Below are 25,508 nucleotides of genomic sequence, written 5' to 3'. Positions count from 1 at the left end.
TTGTGTGTTTATATATTTAATTTTTTCCTATTTTAAGTATAATTTTCAATTAAAACGATTGAAAAAGATGTAAAATTGTCTCTCAAATGACATGAGTTATTTTCAGTGGAAATTACAAGTGAGAAAGGAATGACACTGAACATATATGCTAAAATCTGTCTTTTTGCAGATAGCTGTGCTAATTTAACTAGGATCCTTTGGGTAAAATAAGAACATGTTCATATTGTCTTTAATGTCATTAAAATAAATTCTTAAAGTTGAAATATCTTTCAAATAGTTAATATTGGTTTCATTATTCTGCAAAACATAACTTGGAGGTGAGTTAGCTCTTACATTATTATAAGGTGATTTTAAAGAATAGCAACTCTTTGGTTGATTTTTGTAGTACTCCTAATTCAGTTCCTAAATTTGGAAAGGTTGAACCTACCAGTTTTGGAGAGAGACTGCTCTCTGCAAATGTTTTCACTACCAGCTTATTGTAAGTTTCTTTCTGCTGGAGGTACCTAAGAGTACCTATGTTAATTCATATATTTATCATTCACCTGCTATCTAGTAGACACTGTGCTATGCACTAGTTTTTCAGTCTCTGCTGTCAAGGAACTTGTAGTCAAGTGAGGGATAGATTAAATAAACAGGAAATTACAATTCACAGAAGTTGGCCCTGCTCAAGATAGAAGAAGCAGCATGGAGAAAGGCTGTAATTCTGCAGTATATAGTACAAGGTTGATGAAGTGCAAGAGATGAAGACCAAAAAATGAAGATGAAGTAGAAAGTGGCAGACTATAATAGGCCTTGTAAACAATGTTAGGGAGTTTAGCCTGATGGCTCGGATAAGTCACCACCAGATTTCAAGCAGTAAAAACATAATCAGATTTGTGCTTTGGAAAGATCTCTCTGGCTAGTGTGTGGGGAATGGATTGGAGAAGAGTAAGGATGGGATACTAGCTTGGGGATTGTTGCAGTTATTTTGGCAAGAGAGATTGGTGACCTGAATGGGAGTTATGGCTGTGGAATTTGATTTGAGATATTTAGGAAGTAGGAATGACAGGAGTTGATTATCACTTGCATATGAGGGATGATGAAGATAGAGGCACAAGTGTGATAGCCACATTTCTGCCTTGGATGGTGGTAGCATTCACTAAGATAGGAAACGCAAGAGGAGCAGATTTAGAAAGAAGGGATGATCATTTCACTTTTGGTTCTGTTGAGAATGTCTCAAATGTTACAGCTAAATGGAGGTGTTCAAATGTTAGTTAGATATACAAATTTGGACTTCAGGAGAAAGATTTGGCCTAGAGTTTTAGATTTGGGAGATATTGGCACTGGCATGGTGAGAGTAGGTGAGATTCTCCAAGGACAGTATGTGTGGTAAGAAGGGAAGAAGGTGTAGGATAGAACCCTAAGGAGTAGCAATTAAGGGATGGCTAGAGGAGGAGATACAGAGAAGGTAGAGAAACAGAGGAAAACCAGTGTGGGTCATGGATTCCAAGGAAGGAGAGATCATTTAAGAAGCAGGAGGTGAGACTTCCCTGGTGGTCCAGTGGTTAAGACACTTTTTTTCCAATGCAGGGGGCACGGGTTCGATCACTGGTCGGGAAACTAAGATCCCACATGCCCCGTGGAGCGGCCAAAAATAAATAAATAAAATGGGGGTTTATTTAGGGGGAAAAAAAAAAAGCAGGAGGCCCATTGTGTAAGGTTAATCAGGTAACATGAAAAGTTATTGGATTTAACACCTGTGAGGTCATTGGTGACCTTCGTGAGGGTGTTTTCAATGATGTAAACTAAGTTGCAATGAATGTGAAGATTGAAGTAGATTAGGCTTCCTGAAGGGTAAAGAGGGGGCTTTTGGTAACAATCTTCAGGAGAGTTTACCTTTTGGAGACTGAGAATTTGCTAATGGATGTTGGCTGATAAAGCATTTTAGCCAAGAAGCACACTGTAAACCATTAGCTTCATACTGGCGTTAGATGTATATAGGTCAGAAAGCTGCTGTAAGGTATTCTAGGAGTTATGGAATGAAGTGGATACTTTCTTAAATTGGCATTCAAGCAAGTGAAGGGAGTCTTAGAATTATTTGATGACACTGGGCCAGGAAGCTGGCCCGTAACTTTCATGCCAACCTGACTCTTGTATTATGGCTGCAAGGAAGCAGAGAGTTAAGCATCTTCTGCAGGATACTTATCATCAGGACACACACTTATATACTTTCTCTGCTTGTTAGAAGTCTGATAACATGATTTAAGAAACAGGTAAATTGCCACATTATTTTCTTCAGAAATATTTTGGTTCTTTTTAAAATCTTAAAAATAATGAGATAACAGTAGACTTTAAAATGCAGGTATTAACTACTAATTCAAATGTGAATCAATTTAATTTTTACATTTTTGAGGTGATTAGAGTATCTTTTTCTAAAATTTCAGCAACGGTTTCAACTTTGTTTTTCTTTCAACAGCAATCTTTCCCAAAGAAACTGCCCATGTCTCAATCAGTGCCTCATATTTATATTCAAGTTAAAGAATTTATTTATGCCAGCCTTAAATTTTCAGAGTCATTACACCGGAGGTAAGTTTATTAATAAGAAATGTATCTTTATCATAGCTATTTTTGTGAAACATTAACACTTGATTTTTAGGCCATGACTCTTCAGTGGACTATTATCTCGTTGGAAGGCTTACATATCTTAGTGGCATTTGGGGTTAACTAGAAATGCAACCTCAGACCTACTGAATTAGAAACTGAGGATGGAGCCCTTGGCTTTACCAAGTACTCTGGGTGATTCTGGTGCACTCCAAGTTTAAGAACCACTGCCTTAAGCTTCATCATACTCTCCTAGTCTCTTATACCAAAGTTTCTAAACATGGATTTTAAAGACATTAGCTTATAACATAACACACACAATATCATTCAGCATTGGAAAAACAGTGGATACAAATGAGTATTCACTGAAAAGGAATGACAGACTATTACAGTGGTAGTTTTCATTAGCGGAGCTCTAATGGTCCAAGAGCTACCAATAATTTATGCCTATCTTTTTTTTCATTGAACATTCTAAAGTTCTGACCTAAAACAGAGCAGTATAATGCAGTAGTTAAGAACATAAGCTTCAGACTTACACCTGAGTTTGATTCTTGATGTTGACACTCACTAGCTGTAGTAGAACTTTGGGCAAGTCACTTAATCTGTTTAAATTGCAGTTCCCTCATCTGTAAAATGAGAGAAATAACTCATAGGGTGGTTTTAAGAATTAAATGAGGTAGTGAGTGTGTATAAAGCACTCAGTGTAGCCTGGCACATGGTAGGCACGTAAGACGTAGGAGCAGATGAGATACTACAGTATAAGATGTGAGACTAGAGCTTGGAGTTTTTATATTTCATTTGCAGGCACTGGGGAACTGTTGAAGAATTTTTAGCTAAGAAATGACATGACTGGAGTAATATTTTAGAAAGTTTACTCTGGCCTCAATGTGGATGGTAGATTGGAGGTAAACTGTAGAAAGTACAGAAATTTAGCAGTTTGGAATTAACTTTTGTTTATTTACAGAGGAGAGACAGTGGATCTCTAATTGTTATTTGATTTTTAAAAATAAATTTATTTATTTATTTATTTATTTTTGGCCGCATTGGGTCTTTGTTGCTACGCGTGGGCTTTCTCTAGTTGCGGCAAGCAGGGGCTACTCTTTGTTGCGGTGCACGGGCTTCTCATAGTGGTGGCTTGTCTTTGTTGTGGAGCACAGGCTCTAGGCACGTGGGCTTCAGTAGTTGTGGCACGCGGGGGCTCAGTAGTTGTGGCTTGCGAGCTCTAGAGCGCAGGCCTGGTAGTTGTGGCGCAGGGGCTTAGTTGCTCCGTGGCATGTGGGATCTTCCCGGACCAGGGCTCGAACCCGTGTCCCCTGCACTGGCAGGTGGATTCTTAACCACTGTGCCACCAGGGAAGTCCCGTTATTTGATTTTTTACCACATTTATAACACCAAAGATAAAAGCCCTTAGTCATAATATTATGTGTAATTATCCCTAAAGCTTCCCTACTGACTGACTAGAACTAGAATTGCCCCCTCAGTTCTGGCTTTTTTTGTGCATGAACTCCTAGCATTCTAAAAGGTAAATGTTGTATACTAATGCTACAGCAGAAAAGATTATCATTTTTTCCTTCTCTCTTTGATAAAAATATTTGTCATTTTTGTTAGTTCAATATCCAGTCATTCTATTTAACTCTATGATACTATGTTTTTCATTTAGCAAGGCTTTTTATACTTACACTTTTTAAATTAGCTTTACTAAATAACATTGGCTATTTTCGTTTCATAGTTCAGAATACAGAAAGCATAGTTAGTATAAAAATATCTAAATCTAAATTTATTCTAGTTTATCAGCTTTCTGACATATTTTTGTTTTAAAAATTTACATCTGTGGCCTAAAATTGAGCTGTCACTTTTTTTTTTTTAATTTGTCATTAAAGAATTACGGGAACATAACTTTCTGTGTTTAAAGCTCTTTTATTATGTTTAAAAATATTTTGCAGTTAGATTTTTAGACCAAAAAGATGCTTTGGAGCTCTTACAGTAAAAATGTTTGGGGTTCTTTTTATAGGTGAATAAAAGCAGGGCCAGAGAATTAAGTGATTTCATGATGAGACTCTAAAGTCTCAATTATTTGGTTGCAGAGAAAACATCTGGATCTAATATGATCTTTAAGAAATTTTCAGTTTTCATAAGAGGCTAAGCTCTAAAATAATTTAGGAGATTTATTGTATATTGATATTTAATTACTGTGTTATTTGTTATTTAAAAATTAGGAAGAGTACAGGTTATAAGCTCAAAAGAGAAGGAGTTAAGGAAAAAAAATTGCTCAGTTAGGATAAAAACCTCTTGGAGAAAATCCTGGTCATTGTTGGGTAAATCTTGCTGGCACGAATAGGACATAGGTGCTGATAGGTTTTCTTTCTCTGCTTTTACTTACGGAAGAAAAAGATGCATTGATTCAGCATTCAAGGAAGTTCAGGGGAATTAAACAAAAGACATTATCTGTCATGCATAACTTTTCATCTGAAAAGGGTGCTATACAGGGTGTCTTTAAGCATAATTTGAGTGTGTCAGAAAGGAAACCAGAGGACTTGGCAACCACCTCCTTTATATCGGTGTGAGTACGTTGCTTGTTCTAGGGACACTATTGATTTCTGTCAGAGAGTTTGCTACTGTGTAGCGCTGAAACCCTACTGGTATATATATGCTATTCCCTGGGAAGTCTTGACTTTAGATACCAAGAAATCAGAGAGACATATTCTCCTCAGGTCTGCCAGAATTAGAACAGAAATTGAATTAGTACCTGCATTAAAATGGAGAACATTAGAATAGTAGTGAAAGTTACCTGTGTTTTGTCAAATCTTGTTCTATTTGCATATTTAAAATAAATGTAAACTAGTAAATATTTGTACTTCATAGATTTTTAAGAGTAATGTTTTAATAAAGTAAAAAGTGAAAGGGTGCTAAAATTAAAATGTTAGACTGTGTTTAAGGCAGTGAGTCTCATCTGGGGCAGTTTTGCCCCCCAGGGTATATTTGACACTGTCTAGAGGCATTTTGGGTTGTCACAACTAGGGGGAAGAGTGCTACTTGCATCAGGCGGGTGGAGGCCAGGGATGCTGCTGAACATCTTTCAATGGTACAAGACAGCTCCACAACAAAGAGTTATCTAGCCTAAATGTCACTAGTGCTGAGACTGAGAAAACTTGGTCTAAGGACAGCTTGACCGTTTTGATAATGAGGCTATATACAAAAAATCATGACTTACTTAAATTGAAGGCCTAGTGGTTAGAAGAAAATAATAAGCTTTTTAGTGCTATTCTAGTCATTTTTAGGATGTTAAGAAACATCATAAGGTTAGTTCCTCCCTCTCCCAAATTAAAACTAGTGTAAGGCAATTAATTTCTTTGAATCTTTTTAAAAAAAATCTCAGTGGAAATGGATAGCTTAGTTATATTAAAATCAAATCTAGCAATTGTATCCAGAGAGTTCACATCAATTTGTATTTTAAAAGTAATTTTAGCTATAGTTGTATATAAAGTGTCTTTGAAAGTGGCTGTCCCATAATGGAGTCATAATTTAAGAATAGTTTTATTTCCTTATACTAAGTACTCCATGGTTTTACTGTAATGGTTAATTGAATACATTTAAATTATTCTATAAATGAACATTCTACTTTATGGAAAGTATCCCTTTTGTGAAACTAAATTGAATTGAAATATGTGATTTAATAGATATGAATGATTGTAATTTATTTAAAGATATAAAGGAATTAGAACAAATTATTTTAGTAAATTACGTTAAATTATTTAGGAAGCTAACTAATTGTAACCCTTGTGGAAACCTTAATAATATCAACCTTTGTTTTTAGCTCAACAGAAATAGATGATATGCTTAGAAAATCAACAAATCTGCTGCTGACCAGAACTTTGAGTAGCTGTTTACTGAATCTTATTAAAAAACCTCACATAGGTTTGACAGAGGTAGGTTAAAAAGATATTTATAGCTAAATGTTTCATTATATGAAACAATTATTATAAATTAATTTATTGCTGAACATCATCCTATAAAACTAGCTTTCCATTTTAAATGTATTAATAGAAGTGGATTTGTTTTAAAATAAAAGCATCAGTGTAAATTCCAGTGATGTGAGGGAAAAGGGTTTACGTGGGGAATAGTGGATAGCTGATGATGTTAGAAGATATATGGAGATTCATGTTTGCCAGACTGTACATGAAAAGTGAAAATACTCATTTTTTTTACTTGGTGAATGTTTAAAATTTGAAAAAGTGCTTTGAAAAGTTATTTTAAATTAGTTGGTAGTTAGACTCTTGGTTATTTTTTTTAGATGATAGCATTCATAAGCAGTATTTACAGTAGGCTTTTGAAATCAGATAATCAGTTGTATCCTATAATGTTATAATTACGCAGAAGTGGTACAGTTGCTGTAAGTAATAATCCTAATTTTAAAAATCAAATGACTTTGTATACATGTAACCTGCATTTCACTGGAGGCATTTTCTATTTTCTAGCTAGTGCAAATCATTATAAACACCACACACCTGGAACAAGCTTGCAAATACCTTGAGGACTTTATAACTAACATTACAAATATTTCTCAAGAAACTGTTCATACCACAAGACTTTATGGGCTCTCTACTTTTAAGGTATGTAAAAATCTGACCAAAAGTTTTTATTTCAGTCACTGTAAGCAAACTTTTAAAAAGTAAAGACAATTTTTGTTATACACATGATTCCATTATATTTCTAACAATTGAAAATTAGAGGTAATCAGTGTCAACAATGAGCAGATAAATGTCAGTTCCTTTTTGGCATTAAACATCTTTGTTAAAATGAAGAAAAGTATATTGATTTTCTATAGCTGTATTACATTTTCTTCATGTTTTGAAGACTTAGAGTAGTGCTGAATCAGTCTAACTTGATTTTCTTTCATGTCTCACAGTTTAATAGTTAATTGTATACGTAATATATATAAGTGTGTGTGTGTTTGGAAAATAAAATTGTAAGAAGAATTAGACAAGTGTAAGATTTGCTTTACATCCTTTATTGGCTCTGATCTGAAGAAAAGTAAATATTGCCTTATTACATGTTATTCAAGTCCTACTCTTTTCTGAATGGACAGATTTTTGTTTTTATAATACCATGGGATATAACAAAAGATTAATTAATGGTTGTTTTAAGCATTATGAATTAAATAATTTCATAAATTTGTTATATAAACTTTTATTATTTTATTGATTTGGGATCATGTAAATGAGACACTGGCATAGTCTAGCAAAATAAATCCTTTTGCACTGAATATTTTGTTAAACTAATATAAACCATTTATTGATCCCTTATCTATAAAATAGGCTTGCTAGTTTAACCTCATAGCCCTTTCTAAGTTTTCTATTAAAAAGGATTCTCATCTTCCCTACTCCTGCTATATTATAAATTACCCAATTTATCTCCTAAAATTATAGTATAATCATTTACATTTTAAAAATTCAGTATACTTGTATTTAGATATAACTAATTTAATGTTAACAGTAACCAGACTTTGCAGTCTAGTGGTTAAGACTCCGCACTTCCAATGCAGGGGACGCAGGTTTGATCCCTGGTTGGGGAACTAAGATCCCACATGCCACGTGGTGCAACCAGAAAAACCCAAAAAACAAAAACAAAAAACAGTAACCAGACTTTGAAAGTGTGAAGTCCAGAAAAGACCCTTGGTTCCTAAAATTATCTGTCTGGCCCCCAAGTCTTATGCTCCTCTGATGATTCTTGAGCCCATGTTGTCATCCTAATCCATAAGACACAAATGCAGATGATATCTCAGTGAATGAATTAATAAAATTATTTATTAAAACTGAGACAGAAGCTGGACAAAACAGGCATTCATTTATTCAGATAGTATAGTACAGTAATTAAGGGCACATACTCTGGAGTTAGACTGCTGTGTGACTTTGGCCACATTCTTTCATTTTAATGATTCCTGGTTTTATTATCTACAAAATTAGAATAGCAATATATTATCTACCTCATACAATTATTCTGAGGATTGAAGGGGATACTTAGCACAGTGCCATTTGTTGTACATGATCTGTGCTCTGAGCACTCTGTTAGGTGCTGAAAATATAGAAATGTATCCCTGCCCTCAAGGAGCTCACAGGAGAAAAAACTATAAAAAGACACTTGACAATATGATATAATAAGTACCATAATATAGGAGGAGACTCCACAAACTTGTAGACATTTATTTATCCACGAATTGATTCTTTGCTTCAATATTAGATTTTACACAATCCTTTTTCTTTCTTGCTCTCTGTCCTTATGTCCATGTGTTACTCATATGCTGTCAAGAAGGGATTTACTAGGGAATGGAGTTGTAAGGATATTTAACTATTAACATTATATTTAATAGGCTTACTCTGTACTTTGATTAAAACATGAAATGCGTTGACATCTGGTGTATCTAGGGATCTTCAAGCAATTTTTCTTATCAGTTGTAAGTCAAAGAACCACACATACTGGAACATGATGCCTCAGATTAAGGAATCTTGGAACTACACTTCTCAAAATCTGCCTGTTGAGAGGAAGTGTTTAGAAATGTTAGCTCTGGTCCATCGTTCCAGTGGTCCTTAAGTTGTAGATATTTAGTTGAAGCTACAACTGCCATAGGATACCCCTTGGGTTTTCTAGGAAATCAAGTTCAGCCTGTACAAATAGTAGAGCATCCTTATTTTTTGTTGTTTATTTTTTGTTTTATTTTTGCACAGAACTCAGGAAACCCTTTCTGTTTTATGATATAAAAACAAGAGCTATTTCAAGCTCAATGTTTGAAGGTTAAGTGTTCTTCAACTCTTCCTTTGATCTGTTTCAAGAGGAATTTGTCTTAAACTGTGCTATGGGAAAGCAATTCAACAGGGAGAATCATTAAATCAACATTAAAGTGAATTACTGAGGGAGATTGGGGGAATTTCCATTCACAGTGAATAGTCAATCTGTAGATGATTAAAGTACAGTCTTGATTACAGACATTAGCATGGATTGCTTAGTTAACCTCTTAGCCTAATTCTTTTCAGTCCAGTGACCTGATCAAACATATTTCTATTTAGTTGCTTAATGATTATAGAAGTAAGCACTTACATGATCCTTTTACCCATACCTCCATTTGCTTCCCCTCCAAAATCCCACATATGCATATACAAAGTGGTAGATTTTATATCATATTTGTTTACTTTATGAAATATTATATAGACTGCCTTGTTAACTTGCCTTTCATTGTACTAAATCTGTGAGTGATACAAAAGAGGTAAAGTAAGTAGTTCCTGCCCTCAAGCAGTACCACAGCTTTTTGAAATTAACCTGGACCCACACTGAGAGCTACTTGAAGCTAATATAAGACTTCTAACTGAAAAGATTTGCATCAGAATAGAGGGGAAAATGGGAATACCATTCCCTTTTTAATCTGTGTAGAGAAATGGCCCAGTTCTTTTTCTTTGGCATCAGAGCTTTTTAACTTTGCTCCCTGGAGCTTTTCCAACCTGCCACCCTGAAGAGTCATTTCCTTTTGAGTCCTGGCAGTGATTGCAACTGTAAATGCCTAGAAAGAATATGCTTGCGATTCTTTTTCAGTTTGCCTTTTTTAATCTATTGATGAGTATGTAGCAAAGTGTTTTTAGGATTATGACTAAAGTGACAGTGGTAAATTATCTTTGATTAAGGGCTTGAAATTCTCTTCCTGTGGAGCAAGGACATGGTACGTGGACTCTAAAAAAACTTATTTTTTTAAATGTAACATTCATATATAAACACACACAATTTATAAATGCAATAATTATAAATAGATAAAGCTCAATTAATTATTAAAAAGTGAACACAGACTTCCAGTTTCTAGTCCGGCATGTAAAGAGCTGGGAAGTTATCACTCTGTGCCAGCGAGTAAAAAGCTGAGAAAACTGAAAAAATCAACTCTTCCTTGATCTTTCAGAGAAGTAAGACCACAGGACACACTGCTGCCCCCAAAATTGGAGAAGTAGGCAAATACAGAGAATCACAACTTAATGGAGTAGAAACCCATAGGAATCATTACTGGGGTAGGAAAACCTGAAGTATAATTAATGAATATTAGAAAATCAGTATGGACAAGTTTGAGAGTTAAAACTCCAGGGGAACCCAGTCTTAGAGGGGGCACCAAGTTCTCCCAGTGAAGATTTGAGGAAAATCCTCTTACATTTCCAGCAGGGGCAAGGGAAAAGGAACCATTTTGAAATATGCCAGAGCATTCTGTTCTTTAAGCATTCTGTTTTTCTAAGCAAGACCTAACCTCAAAATAAACTATTTACCAGTGCCTAAACTAATGGGGGAAGGGAAACACCCAACTCCAGCCTGCTCTGGCCATCCTGTCCAACTTGAGGGGTGGAAATGAAAAGCAGATGTGAAGTGCACAGCTAAGGGGCAAAGGCTTACTTAAAGATGAAGACCTAATTGTAGTACTAAAGAACACTTCCCCTCTCCCACTGTCTTACTGCCACATTGCTAAAGGCCTAATTACTGCAATTCTTTTCACCCAGTACACCATGTCCAGCTATCAGGAAAAAATTACAAGGCAGACTAAAAGACAAAAAATACAGTTTGAAGAGATAGATATGGTATTAGAACCATATTCAGATATGTCAGGACTATTGGAATTATCAGACCAGGAATTTTTTTTTAAAAAAACCTATGATTAGTATGCTAAGTACTTTAATGGATAAAGCAGACAACATGCAGGAACAGATGGGTAATATAAGCAGAGAGATGGAGAATTTAAGAAAGAATCAAAAAGAAATGCTAGAGATCAAAAACACTGCAACAGAGATGAATAATGCCTTTGATGGACCTATCAGTAGATTGGGCATGGCTGAAAAAAGACTCTCTGAGCTTGAGAATCTGTCAATAGAAACTTCCAAAACAGAAAAGCAAAGAAAAAAACACTGAACAAGAATATCCAAGAACTGTGGGACGACTACAAAAGGTGTAGCATACATGCAATGGGAATATTAGAAGGAGAAAAAAGAGAAAGGAACAGAAGCAATATTTGATCCAATAATGACAGAGATTTCTTCCAAATTTATGTCATACAACAAACCATGTATTCAAAAAGCTTAGAGAACACCAAGCAGGATAAATACCGAAATAATTACACCTTAGGCATATCATGTTCAAAACTGCACAAAATTAAAGATAAAAAATCCTGGGCTTCCCTGGTGGCGCAGTGGTTGAGAATCTGCCTGCCAATGCAGGGGACATGGGTTTGAGCCCTGGTCTGGGGAGATCCCACATGCCGAGGAGCAACTAGGCCCATGAGCCACAATTACTGAGCCTGCGCGTCTGGAGCCTGTGCTCCGCAACAAGAGAGGCCGCGATAATGAGAGGCCCGCGCACCGTGATGAAAAGTGGCCCCCACTTGCCGCAACTAGAGAAAGCCCTCGCACAGAAACGAAGACCCAACACAGCCATAAATAAATAAATTAAAAAAAAAAAAGAAATACAACCAAATTAATTAAAAAAAAAAAGATAAAAAATCCTTCAAGAATCTAGAGGAAAAAGCTTACCTAGACTAACAAAGATAAGAGTTACATCTTACTTCTCTTCATAAACCATGTAAGCAAGAAGAGAATGGAGGAAAATATTTGAAGTGTTGAGAGAAAAACACCAACGTAAAATTTTATATACTATGAAATTATCCTTCAAAAGTGAAGGAAAAATACTTTCTCAGACAAACAAAAATTGAGGAAATTTGTTGCCAGTAGACCTGCCTTGCAAGAAATGTTAAAATAACTTCTTTAGAGGTAAAGAAAATGATATAGGTCAGAAACTTGGATCTACATAAAGAAAGGAAGAGCATCAGAGAAAGTAAAAGTGAAGGTAAAATTCTTAATTTATCTAATAGATAACAGTTTGTTCAAAAGAATAATAGCAACGTGTTCAATTATGTATGCTTAGCAGTACCATCTCTTGGAGATGGTACTCAAAGACAGTTTAGATAGCTAATAGCTCTCATTTCTATGCAAGGTAATCAACTTCTGTTGAGAGCAGACTCCAAGAGTATTGAGTATAGGCAGAAATTCTCCCCCTCTGGATAAGAATTAGTCGGTGATGTTGGTGGAATCAACAAATGTCACTGGATAGGTGCAGAGTACCTATGATTGAAGGATCACTGGCTTCTAAAAGATTATAGGTGTAGCTGGAACCGAAAAATCTCTTCTTGTTGTTCAGGTCCTTGGGGTGATTAGGGTGAAGTAATGCAAAATGCTGCCAGTAACGTCTAGTAAATTCCATTAATTTCTGCAAAAAAAAAAAAAAAATTATTACCCTAACACCAAAACCAAAGACATTATAAGAAAAGAAAACTACAGACCAATATCTGACATGAACATAGATGCAAAAATCCTTAGCAAAATACTATCAGATTGAATCTAGCAATTTATAAAAGGAATTCTACATCATGACCAAGTAGGATTTATCCTACTCTGCAAAGCTTGTTCATCATTCAAAAATCAGTTAATATAATCCATCACATCAGCAAGCTAAAGAAGAACAATTACATGGTTATTTCAATAAATACAGAAAAAGCATTTGATAAAATTCAACCCCGATTCTTGATAAAAACTATCAGTAAACTTGTAATAGAGGAGAACTTCCTCAACTTGATAAAGAGTATCTACAAAAAACCTACAGTTAGCATCATACTTAATGGTGAGAAACTTGAAGCTTTCCCACTAACGTTAGGAACTAGGCAAGGATGTTCCCTTTCACCACTGCTTTTCAACATCATACAGGAAGTTCTAGCTAATGCAGTAAGAAAAAGAAATAAAAGATATACCAATTGTGAAGGGAGAAGTAAAACCATTTTTCTTTGCAAATGATATGACTGTTTATGTAGAAACTCTGAAAGAATTAAAAAAAAAAAACCTTCTGAAACTAATTAGCAACTATAACAAAGTTTCAAGGCATAAGGTTAAAGTGTGAAAGTTAATAGCTTTCCTATTTATCAGTGCATTAAGTGGCTCAAGCTGCAATAAAAAACAAACAAACAAAAAGCCATAGACTATGTGGCTTAAACAAGAATAATTTATTTTCTCACAGTTCTAGAGGCTGGAAGTCAGAGATTAAGGTACCAGCATGGTAGGTACTGGCTTACGGATGGCCACCTTATCACTGTGTCCTCATATGGTAGACAGCAAAAGAGCTCTGATGGCTCCTCCATTTCTTATAAGGGTGCTAATCCCATCATGAGGGCCCCGTTCCTCATGACCTCCTCTAAACCTAATTATCCAAAGTCCCCATCTCCAAATACCATCACACTGGGGGTTAGGCCTTCAACATATGAATTTTGGAGGCACATAATTCAGTCCATAACATTCTGCCCTGATCCCCAAAATTCATGTCCTTGCATCCAAAATACACTCATTTCATCCCAAGAGCCCCCAAAGTCTTAACTTGTTCCAGCGTTAACTCTAAGTTCTTACGCCCAAAATCTTATCTAAATATCATTTAAATCATATATGGGTGAAACTCCAGATATGATCCATTCTAAGGCACAATTCCTCTCCAGTTGCGAACCTGTGAAACCAGACAAGTCATGTGCTTCTAAGATATAACTGTGGGACAGGCATAGGATAGCAGTTCCATTCCAATAGGGAGAAAGAGAAAAGAAGGAAAGGGATGACAGGTCCCAAGCAAGTCCAAAACTTAGCATGGTGAATTTCATTAGATCATTAGGCTCAAGACTAATCCTCTTTGGTTTAGTATTCTGCTTTCTAGCCTTGCTGAGGTGGGGGTTGTGCCTCTGCAGCTCTGCCTGGAGGGGGCCCACCCACAAGGCTCTGGGTGGCTGCCTTCTGACCTGTTGAATCTGAGACAGTGGCCCCCCTTTTTGAACCAAGGAGGCAGCTCTGATGATCTCTGAATTACCTTAGGGGTTATTATTCACTTGTCTTGAAGAATAACACATAGTTGTTGCTATTAGCTCTGTGGTCCTGTCCTGTAACATCTAAGAAGTCCAGTAGCCTCCCTTCATTTTCAGATTGGCAGTTTCTGCTCAGGTAGTCCCATAATCTCTTATTTATGTGTGTATGTATGTATTTATTTATTTTTGGCTGTGTTGGGTCTTCGTTGCTGTGCGCGGGCTTTCTCTAGTTGCCGTAAGCGGGGGCTACTCTTCGTTGCGGTGCGTGGGCTTCTCATTGCGGTGGCTTCTCTTGTTGCAGAGCACCGGCTCTAGGTGCGCAGGCTCCAGTAATTGTGGCACGCGGGCTCAGTAGTTGTGGTTCGCGGGCTGTAGAGCGCAGGCTCAGTAGTTGTGGCGCACGGGTTTAGTTGCTTCGTGGCATGTGGGTTCTTCCCGGACCAGAGATTGAACCCCTGTCCCCTGCATTGGCAGGTGGATTCTTAACCCCTGCACCACCAGGGAAGTCCCCCATAACCTCTTTACCAAGTGATAGTTTAGCTATACCCTTGGAGTTCTCTTGCTCACCTGCTTTCTCAATTTTTGCAGTATGGACAAGTTGAGAATTTTCCACATCTTTAAGTTCTGATTCCTTTTTGCTTAACAATTTTTTATTCAATTCATTTCTCTCTTTTCTCATTTTACTGTAAGCAGTCAGTATGAACCAAGCTGCTCCTTCAATACTTTGCTTAGAAATCTCCTCAGCTAAATATCCAATTTCATTGCTCACAAGTCTGTCTTCCACAAAACACTAAAACATGAACATAATTTAGACACTCTGTATGATACTGTAATGGTGGATATATGTCTTGATACATTTGTCCAAACCCATAGAATATACAGCACCAAGAGTGAACCTTAATTTAAACTATGGCCTTTGAATAATAATGATATTTCAATGTAGGTTCATTTATGGTAACAAATATACCTCACTGGGGGGCATTTGACAGTGGCAATGTGGGGTCAGGAGGTATATGGGAAATCACTGTACCTTTCTCTCAATTTTGCTATGCACCTAAAACTGCTCTAAAAAATAAATTCTATTTAAATTGAAAAAAAGTGAACTCACCCATGTAATTATGAAATCAAGAAATAAAACATTAGGTAAGTAGTATTGTAGAAGCCTTCCTCATCCCTCTTCCCAGTCATTATCTCTGCCGTTCAGTACTGACTCTTAATAGTACTGATTAGTTTTGTCTGTTTGGGGCACTATTTATATGGAATCATATATAGTACATCTTTTTGTGTATCTCACTTCTTTCATTCAATGTGATATTTTGGAATATTTCATTTGTGTTGCTGCATGTAGCTATAGTTTATTTTCAATTCAGTGTAGTATTCCATTATGAAATTTACTACAATTTATTTTCAGCTACTCAGAGACTTGTTTTTGCTTTCTTCTTGATTATTGACTGCAAATGTGACCTCTGAATAACTGAGGTGTTGTTGTATGAATAAAATAAAATTCTTATTTATTTAATTTTTAGTGCTAAAGATATAAATTCATAAACTGATATAATCATACTTTTCAAACTAGTACGGTGTTAGGAAGTTTAAAAATTTCTCATTTAAGTTATAACTGTTACATTATTTTACATATAAAGTTGATTTATTTCTGCTTTGCTATACACTTGCAATATTACTTCTTGACTGATTAATTACATTTCAACTTCTGATTACTCATGTGCTTTGTACATTTTCTTTTGTCACTCATTACCACCAGCTTCTCTTTTGTCACATTTGTCATTTTCTTTTGTCACTCATTACCACCAGCTTCTCCTTATCTTCCCCCCATTAGAGAGGGCTGCATAAAGCAGTTTCATGCTTGCAGCTGATTTAATACCATTTGAATGACATACAGTCCTAAAAGATAGATCAGAAAAAAGCAAAAAGCCAAAGCTTAAATATTTATTGAATAAATAATTAGTTTAATTATACAGAAAAGTAAAAAATGGGGATGCTACTTCACCAAAAATATAAAAGCTAACAGAAAAAAAAAAGCATTTTTCAGCTCTGTAAGCAAAAGAGGAAGATCACAAAATTTATGGACCCCATTGACACATGAATGTGCTCAGCTTTCTGTTTTTCTGTAATTTATCATCAGTAGTCAGTTACTTACAGCAAGTGCCTCTTACAAAGGTGTGGAAAGCAGAAACAGAATAGGGAAGGAAATGGTTGAGGATACTTTAAAAAGCTCTTTATATCAGATGATGTGCAAACCTGATCACAGACAACCTAGATTACCTAAGAAGTGGCAGATGCTACACCAAAGCCCCTAGATATTCTTAAAAACGTTTGAGATACAGAAGTTCCTGAAAACTGGAACGGTAAATATGTAGCACTTGCCTTTTTAAAAGAAAAAGGAGGTAATTTGGTAATTTGAGAATTAGAAAATGATTCAATTTATAATGATTTACAACAGTCCCAGATAATCCAGAAGCTGGATTTTGAATTATTCTAGACTCTGATTCTAGTTCACAACATATATTGCCCTTTTTGGCCTATTGTTAGAAGTGGAGTAGCTTAGCAAGTGGCTCTGTGGTAGACTTAGGTTTTTCTAGGACCTACTTTGGTAAGGAGCAAGAAATGAAATACTTTGTCCTGGGACTTCCCTGGTGGCACAGTGGTTAAGAATCCGCCTGCCAATGCAGGGAACATGGGTTTGATCCCTGCTCCAGGAAGATCCCACATGCCACCGAGCAACTAAGCCTGTGCACCACAACTAAGCCTGCGATCTAGAGCCCGCGAGCCACAACTACTGAGGCCGTGTGCCACAACTACAGAGTCCACATGCCACCACGATGAGAAGCCCACTCACCACAGCTAGAGAAAGCCCATGCACAGCAATGAAGACCCAACGCAGCCAAAAAAAAAAAAAAAAAGAAATACTTTGTCGTATCTAAAGTGAGGCTTTGATTGTGTCCCAAAGGACATTTTAAAAAATAAATTTATTTATTTATTTATTTAGTTTCAGCTTCAGGAGTTGTGCATTGGCAGGCGGATTCTTAACCACTGCGCCCCCAGGGAAGTCCCCCAAAGGACATTTTTCTGGGACAAATCAATAATTGCTTGGAACTTTTCATCTAAACTGATAGTTTTGGACTGGGAGGATATATTAAATCATATTTATAGAGCAAAAATATATTTCTATTGTACTGTGCTAGTTGCTGAGGAAGGGTTGTGGAATGGTTCTTAACCACTAGGATTTTTTAATCTAAAAGGGCAGATAACTACAAAGAAATAACGACAGTGTATAACAAATAGAAAAATGTGGTCCTGTAGACATGTTTGATTTGGTTTATAGCATTTGGAATCTCACCTTTAGATGAGATTTATGCTCCGTAGTCATCCTGCCTGCCACAGTCACCTTGCCAGTCATACTCATTTATGTTTCCCTGCCTGGACCCTGAAGGCATTTGGGTATTGCATCAATTTGGAGCATGGGTAGGACTGCAATCAGCAGAGATGAGGGAAGGGAAGAACTGGTATAAACCCGTTCTTAGAAGCTAGAAAGCTCAAGATAAGAAAGTTCAGAGATCCTGAACCTAAAATGCAATGACCCAGCAGAAGGAATATAAAATCGTATTTATTTATTTCGTGTTAATAAGCATGCATATTTTGTTTAAAAATCATGTTTGGTTTACATGTGTTTTGAATGTTTCTTCTGGGGGAAAATATAATTCTTTCTCGACAGTTGGTATCAGGTTCCTTAAATTCTGTCTTCAGCTTCTTTTTCTCTCATCTGAGCCTTAGCTTTCTGTGTGCTACTTTAGCTTTTATTATCTTTTTTTAAAAAATATTTATTTATTTATTTATTTGGCTGCATCGGGTCTTAATTGTGGTACTCGGGATCTTCAGTCTTCGTTACAGCATGAGGGATCTTTTTAGTTGCGGCATGCGGGATCTAATTCCCTGACCAGGGATCAAACTCGGGCCCCCTGCATTGGGAGCACAGAGTCTTAGCCACTGGACCACCAGGGAAGTCCCAGCTTTTATTATCTAACTCTAGTTATCTTAAGAAGAGTTTTGGATTTGCCCCATGGAAATTGTTTAGGTGTAATTAACTGTAACTCCTACAGTAATCCGTATCTCTAATGGAACAGTTAGTATACTATTTGTGACCTGTTGACTTTAGAACTATGAGATTATGCATCTCTGATTTATACTACATGTTGACTATGTTCTTTTATGAAGAAATATCTTTTAGGGACTTCCCTGGCAGTCCAGTGGTTAAGACTCCACACTTCCACTGCAGGGGGCACGGGTTTGATCCCCGGTTGTGGAACTAAGATCCCTCATGCTCCGTGGCATGGCCAAAAAAAAAAAATCAAAGAGTTTTCTAGAACTTTATGAAAACTTCAGTTCTTATAATTAATATAAACTTTCACTTTTTACATTTGACCTCTTAGTTCATTGTAGAGCAGATCTTGAGCTTTGTTTAATCCAGCGTGTTATTGATCAAGAGGTAGTATATGATTTGCATGTATAAAGGCAACCAAGCATACCCTAAAACCTACAACTTTTATTTTTGAATCACAGTAATATTGTATAATGAAAAAACCTAGTGATAAGTAGCCATTTCATTAAATTAAGTTGAAGCATAAGGAAGCAAATCATTTTTCTTTTTTAATTGATTTTAGGTGCCAAATATAAGACTAAAACAACTTCCCTTAATTGTCATGCTGATATCTAAAATACATAAATAAAAAAATCATAATTTTTAAAATTGGCTCTTCTTTCTGCCTATCTGATTTTTTATGGTGGTACCACCATTTTTCTTGCTTCCTTTCCTGGAAAATCTGGAGTTATCTTAGATGTATTTCTTTTTAACTGCTCCTGTCATATCCCTTCCCGCATCATAACTGATTACTAGGTTTCTATGTTTAGTCTTATCTACTTTTTTCCCTCCATCTATAGTATCACTAGTGACGTTGACTAACGAGTTGGATGCTATATGCTACTAACATTTAGAAATTTCCAGATCAAGAGCATAGGTTATCAAAGCATCATTTCTTTTTCTTTTTTTTTTTTTTAATTTTATTTATTTATTTATTTATGGCTGTGTTGGGTCTTCGTTTCTGTGCGAGGGCTTTCTCTAGTTGCGGCAAGTGGGGGCCACTCTTCATCGCGGTGCGCGGGCCTCTCACTATCGCGGCCTCTCTTGTTGCGGAGCACAGGCTCCAGACGCACAGGCTCAGCAATTGTGGCTCACGGGCCTAGTCGCTCCGCGGCATGTGGGATCTTCCCAGACCAGGGCTCGAACCCGTGTCCCCTGCATTGGCAGGCAGATTCTCAACCACTGCGCCACCAGAGAAGCCCCAAGCATCATTTCTTGAATTAAGAGCAGGAAGAAATTAGCTAGGGAGGACACCTTCATTTTGACAATTCCAACTTCATCTCCTGCTTAGATTTTTAAGGCTCAGAAAAATGTCATAGAAGTGTTCCCCTTGCTCTAAATGAGTAATATTAAATGTAACCTTTCTTTTTCTAGAATGTTCAATAAAATGTTTTAAGCCACTTGTATTAATCAAGGAAACTAAAAGAAAATTGACAAGAACTGATAGAAAACCCAACTCGAACCGTCTTAAACAATAGAGGGAAATTATTAGCCAGTCTGACTGGAAAGTCCAAGAATAGGGCCGATTCCATGTAAGGCAGAGCCAGCTGCTCAGGAAATGTCACCAAGGACCCAGAGTCCTTCTGTCTTTGAACTCCACTTTATGCAGTTTTGGCCTCATCTTCAGACTGTACATGGTGGGGCAGCAGCTATAGGCTTTCTCCTCTGGTAGTAAAATGGCTGCGAGGTCACAGTTCCAAACCTTATATCCTCATGCTCTATCATCTAAAAGAGTGTGTCCCTCTACTAGCTGCTAAGGAACTCCCTGTGGGTAAGAGGATGACCATGGTTAGTTGGCTTAAACTCATCAGGATCCATCCTTGGCACTAGATCAGTCCTATCCAGACCAAATAGAGCTGTGAATGGGGGCAGAGTGATTTTTCCAAAATGTATCTGGGGACTTTTCCAAGAAGGGGGAATGGATGATAGACAGTAAATCATAGATGCTTACTAAAATACTCAGTGATATTACTACTTATCTTTTATTCAGAACACACATGCCTATGGTCTGTGAGGTCTAGCATGGAGTTTGTGCATATGTCTGTTTAAAAAAGTTCTTAGGGTGATTCTGTTGCACACCTGCGGTTAAGAACCACTGATAGTATGGTATCACTTAATTCTTGTACATTGAAATAAAAAATAGTTCTCAAGTTATGCGGCATACATTTCTGTCTCCAGAGGGCACTGTTTCTTTAACAAGCAAAGGAGGAATTAATTGCTTTGTTTATAAGCTGAATCTTTTAAAATTTAATTTAGGAGTTAGTTGCTATGTTCTTGACTTTCTGGTCAGGTCATAAGGATTGAGAGTATTTCAGTTTCACCTGTAGTATAACTACCCAGGAAGTCCAAAGTAATTTTCTTAACAGTCTCTAAATAACAATTAATGATCTCTTTTAGAAATATCTTACCAAATAATTCAGTGTATCCTTGTGTATAAATACAGGAAAAGTTACAATGAAATCTTTTTCTGTGTTTCTTTCCTTGCTCCTATTTCTTTAAAAATAAAATGTAGTGAGTCAGCTCATGCACCTGTTTTCTAATGATTATATTTGTCTGGATTATAAAATAAGCGGAATCCTTAGTCCTTAGCAAAGTCCTTTCAGGTGTTAACTTTAAAACATGTTTCTGGACTTCCCTGGTGGCGCAGTGGTTAAGAGTCCACCTGCCAATACAGAGGACACAGGTTCGATCCCTGGTCTGGGAGGATCCCACATGCAACTAACCCCATGCGCCACAACTACTGGGCCTGCGCTCTAGAGCCCGTGAGCCACAACTACTGAGCCCGCACGCCACAACTACTGAAGCCCATGCTCTTTAGGGCCTGCATGCCACAACTAGTGAAGCCCGCGAGGCTAGAGCCCGTACTATGCAACAAGAGAAGCCACTGCAGTGAGAAGCCTGCACACCGCAACTAGAGTAGCCCCTGCTCGCCACAACTAGAGAAAGCCTGCACAGAGCAACGAAGACCCAATGCAGCCAAAAAAAAAAAAAAAACAAAACACGTTTCTGCCTAGAACTGCTGTCCGAAATTTTTCTTTCACACAGCACAGCCACTGACTGCCTTAGATTTCTTTGTTATTATAGCCTGTTGAAAGTATTAATAAGCTTCTAAAAATAAAAAAATACCCCTCTCCCAAACTTCATTTAAATTTATCTTAATCTGGATAGTTTATGGGAAAAGTGGAACCTGTTCTTGATGTCACCTCAGAAAAGTAGATCAATCAGCAAATTTCTAAATTGTAACAACAAAACGTAATAAATAAATTTTGAGTTTTTTCCCTTTATTTTTGCTTAGTTCTTTTTTTAGAAAATTAGTGAGTTTTGAATCACTTTATCCAGAAAGCATATAATGACTTTATTTGACTATAATGTGAATGGTTTCATCATCATCACTTTTATAATTTTTCTTCCTTCAGATAAATACAGCATTTGTTTTCTTTCATGACTTCAAATTTTCTAGAATTTTGGACCCTCTCTCCATCTCAAATTTTGGTTAATATTTTAATTGTCCCATATTGCTTTTTAAAACATCTAGGAAAATGTGAAATAACATCTTCTTTATTTTAATGAAATTCTGTAGAGTAAAAAGGGAAATTAAGTATACCATTGATTTTAAAGGTAGATTTAAATTAGGATTTTAAAAGAATGGCCATTTAAAAAAAAATCTAAAATTTCACCAAGTAGTTTATCTCTGTGAGTTTGGAGGAAAGGGGTCCCTTGATACTGGTTTTTAAAATTCTGTTAGGTATCTTGTTCCCTCTTTGCCTATGTCAGAGGCATCCCAGAAAAGCAAGAGAAATCATATGTAGCAGTCTGAGTGCAGCAGATAGGGAATGTAGTGGAAGATAGGAGCAGTGAGACTCCAAATTTTCTTTGCCTGGTGATAGAAGGGAAGTGGGTTGAGCATTATGGGATGCTTATACTGTTCTGAGCTTTAAGCCTCCCTTATCCAGCTGCCTTCTAGAATTGCAGAGATTCAGTAAAGGTAGTGAGACATGAAACAGGGGGCTGATGATGAACACTGCGGCAAAATGCAAAGTGGTAATAATAAACACTTTTATATTGCTTTGAAAAATTGACATATAAGTGGTATCATTAATGTATGTAATGGTTTAGTTCTGTAGGCCATAAGCATTTGCCATCTTGGGTACCGTCCCCTAATGCTGTTCAGGAGGCTAAAGAGGGATATATATTATTGCCATGACTCATTGCTGCACATGAAATATGACCCCCTTTCCATCTCACCACTGTTTCATGTTTTAAAAAATTATTCTGTGAATGTTTAATACCCAATTTTTTTCTCCCTTACATGCAAATAACTACAGTTAAGTTAAGCTAATTGGGCAATTTGAAAGGCTTGAGATTATACTAATTGTCTCAATACGCTTCACTTAAGAAACATTTTTTGAGCATTACTAAGTACCCAACACTAGTAGGTGCAAGGAAACTAAATTTTTTTGAGCACCTACTAGGTACCAAGTACTGTTAGGTATTTTGCATTAATGGTAGAAACTTGTGTAATGCTCAGAACAGCTCTCTGAGTGATGATGATGCTCTTTTCGTAGATGAAAAACTAGGATTTACAAAAGTTAAGTAATTTCCTCAAGATGTAAAGATGAGTGAAATAGTGGCCATCAAACCTCTTCTTATTTTCTCAAACCCCTGGCCCGTATTTTTTATAGATAATTTTTCCATTATTCATTATTAGCAAGATGGTGATTTTTTTTAATGACTACAGATTTCTTGACTCTTCTGTCATTAAGAAGTGGGGATCTATGTCCCCTCCCCTGGAATCTGGGCAAGCTTGTGACTGCTTTAACCAATAGATAACAGGGAAAACAATGTTGTGAGACTCTGAGGCTAGGACATAAAAGGTAATGTTGTTTCCACCTTAATCCAAGCATGGAACACACATGCTTGGAGGCCTGAGCTGCCATGCAAGAAGTCCAGGTACCCTGTAGCCACCATGCTGTGGGGAAGCCAAGCTATATGGAGAGTGCCTATCCAGACATGTGAGCGAAAAAACCTCCAGGTGATTCTAATCCCCTGCTGTGGAGTCTCATTCTCAGCCTTCAAGTCATCCCAGTTGAGGTCCTGGATAGAGTGGAACAAAGTCATCCCTACTGTTCCTTGTCTGCATTCCTAACCCATGGGATCTGTGAGCATAATAAAATGCCTGTTATGTTAAGTCACTAAGATTTGGGGGGTAGTTGTTGTTGCTAAACAATAGTAACTGGAACAGCAAGTGATATAAACCTTTCCAGCCCGCATGATCTCTCCTGTTTCCACTACACCTTTTACTACACATGTAGTCATACTAATTTGTTAATATTTATTCATTCTGTGATATTATTTTATTTGTGCTGCTTTTCTATCCCAACTAGGTCATAAACTTCTTTGGGGCAGGAGTGATTAAAAAAATTTTTTTTAACAAGTACTCATCAACTGTCTACTCTGTTTGCAAGCACTGTTCTAGGTGCTAAGGATTAATCAGTGAACAGAAACAGACACAACTTTCTGCCTTAATGGAGCTTACATTTAGTGGGTGTTTTGTACCTACATTACCTAAAGTACCAAATTTTAGTGGCTGATACAGTGTTATGATAAACTCTAATGTTACAATTCCTTAATCTTAAGATTTTTCTGAGTAGATTACATTGCATTAGAAATTTTAACAGAGCGTAAGTTGCTGTAATTAATTTTATTTTGAGTCCGACTCCTTTCGCTACTGTCATATTTAATAATTATTAAAATTTCAGTTAATAACATTACCTTATCTTAAATTCCTGTTTATTTAAAACAATGTTTGTTTTCCTTTATAGTTGAGGAGAGACACTGTTGAAAGTTTTCGTTATCTGTGTCAAATTTGTGTTAGACCTCTGAGTAGGGAGAACAGAAAAATCTTTCTTGGAATTCCTGTTTCAATCCTACTGTGCAGGCAAGCATGCAAATGGAAAGATGTCTACCAGTAGTTAGTTTTCTTCAACCCAACGTGAGTAGTAAGTGGTTAGACATTGTGAAAATTAGAGAGGGAGCCAAAAAAGCATTGAAATGCGAAAATGGTACGTTTTTATTGTCCATGTTTACCTTCTCTTACACTGTTCTTTTTTTGAAAATTTCTTAAGGCACACAAACCAAAATACCAAAGTAAGGGTTCCTGATTATATTTTTAAAAGTTACAACTCAAATGACATCCCTTCTACAAAGCTTTTTATCAAATAAGTAGTAATCATTTCCTCCTTTGTTTACTCAGCATGCTTTGTTTTAAACCTCTAATGTAGCACTAATCATGTTTTATAATAATTGTATCTCTTCCTGGATTGTGAGATCCTTGAGGGCAGGAGATATCTGTGTCTTCCTACTGCTGTTATTCATAGACATGATATAAATGATATATTAGGTTAAGTTGTATTCAAATATATTATGGGACTGATAATGGTGAGTGATACTTAGGTCTCTTCTTAGTCAAGATATGAATCTAAATAAATATTAGTTTTGGTTTTTTTTTTCCTTTTTGGCCGTGATGTGTGGCTTGCGGGATCTTAGTTCCCTGACCAGGGATTGAACCTGCACCCTCGGCAGTGAAAGCTCAGAGTCCCAACCACTCTACTGCCAGGGAATTCCCAATAAGTATTAGTTTTGCCAGAAATATCACATTGCCACCACCACTGCCCCCAACCACCATCAAATTAAATCTAGCTCTCAGCTCTACTAGCCAGACTGGCAAGTTGTCCACCCTCCTTAAGGTGATAAAAGGAATTCCAGGGCCTTTTACAGTCTAAAAAAAACTGAGAGAAAGGCAGAGATTGTTCTAGTTTTAACTTTCAAAATGCTTTTTGTCCAAGTCTATGTGATCCTTTAAAAGAGAAGCAT

The 25,508-nt window shown here is 36.5% G+C and overlaps 1 protein-coding gene across 10 annotated transcripts in view; it reads left to right on the top strand.

Moving 5' to 3' along the window:
- Positions 1-25,508, top strand: part of EXOC6 (exocyst complex component 6) — a 205,362-nt gene that overhangs the window by 101,975 nt on the left and 77,879 nt on the right. For all 10 annotated transcript variants that reach the window (XM_036828813.1, XM_036828815.1, XM_036828812.1 and 7 more), the window contains 3 exons: positions 2,456-2,565; positions 6,395-6,506; positions 7,056-7,190. In XM_036828813.1, coding sequence (XP_036684708.1) covers positions 2,456-2,565; positions 6,395-6,506; positions 7,056-7,190 — 357 coding nt within the window. The remainder of the gene's footprint in view (positions 1-2,455; positions 2,566-6,394; positions 6,507-7,055; positions 7,191-25,508) is intronic.

The sequence above is a fragment of the Balaenoptera musculus genome, chromosome 16 (genome assembly GCF_009873245.2).
Source record: "Balaenoptera musculus isolate JJ_BM4_2016_0621 chromosome 16, mBalMus1.pri.v3, whole genome shotgun sequence".
NCBI classification, from domain to species: Eukaryota; Metazoa; Chordata; class Mammalia; order Artiodactyla; family Balaenopteridae; genus Balaenoptera; species Balaenoptera musculus.
This window is presented reverse-complemented; position numbering and strand designations above follow the sequence as displayed.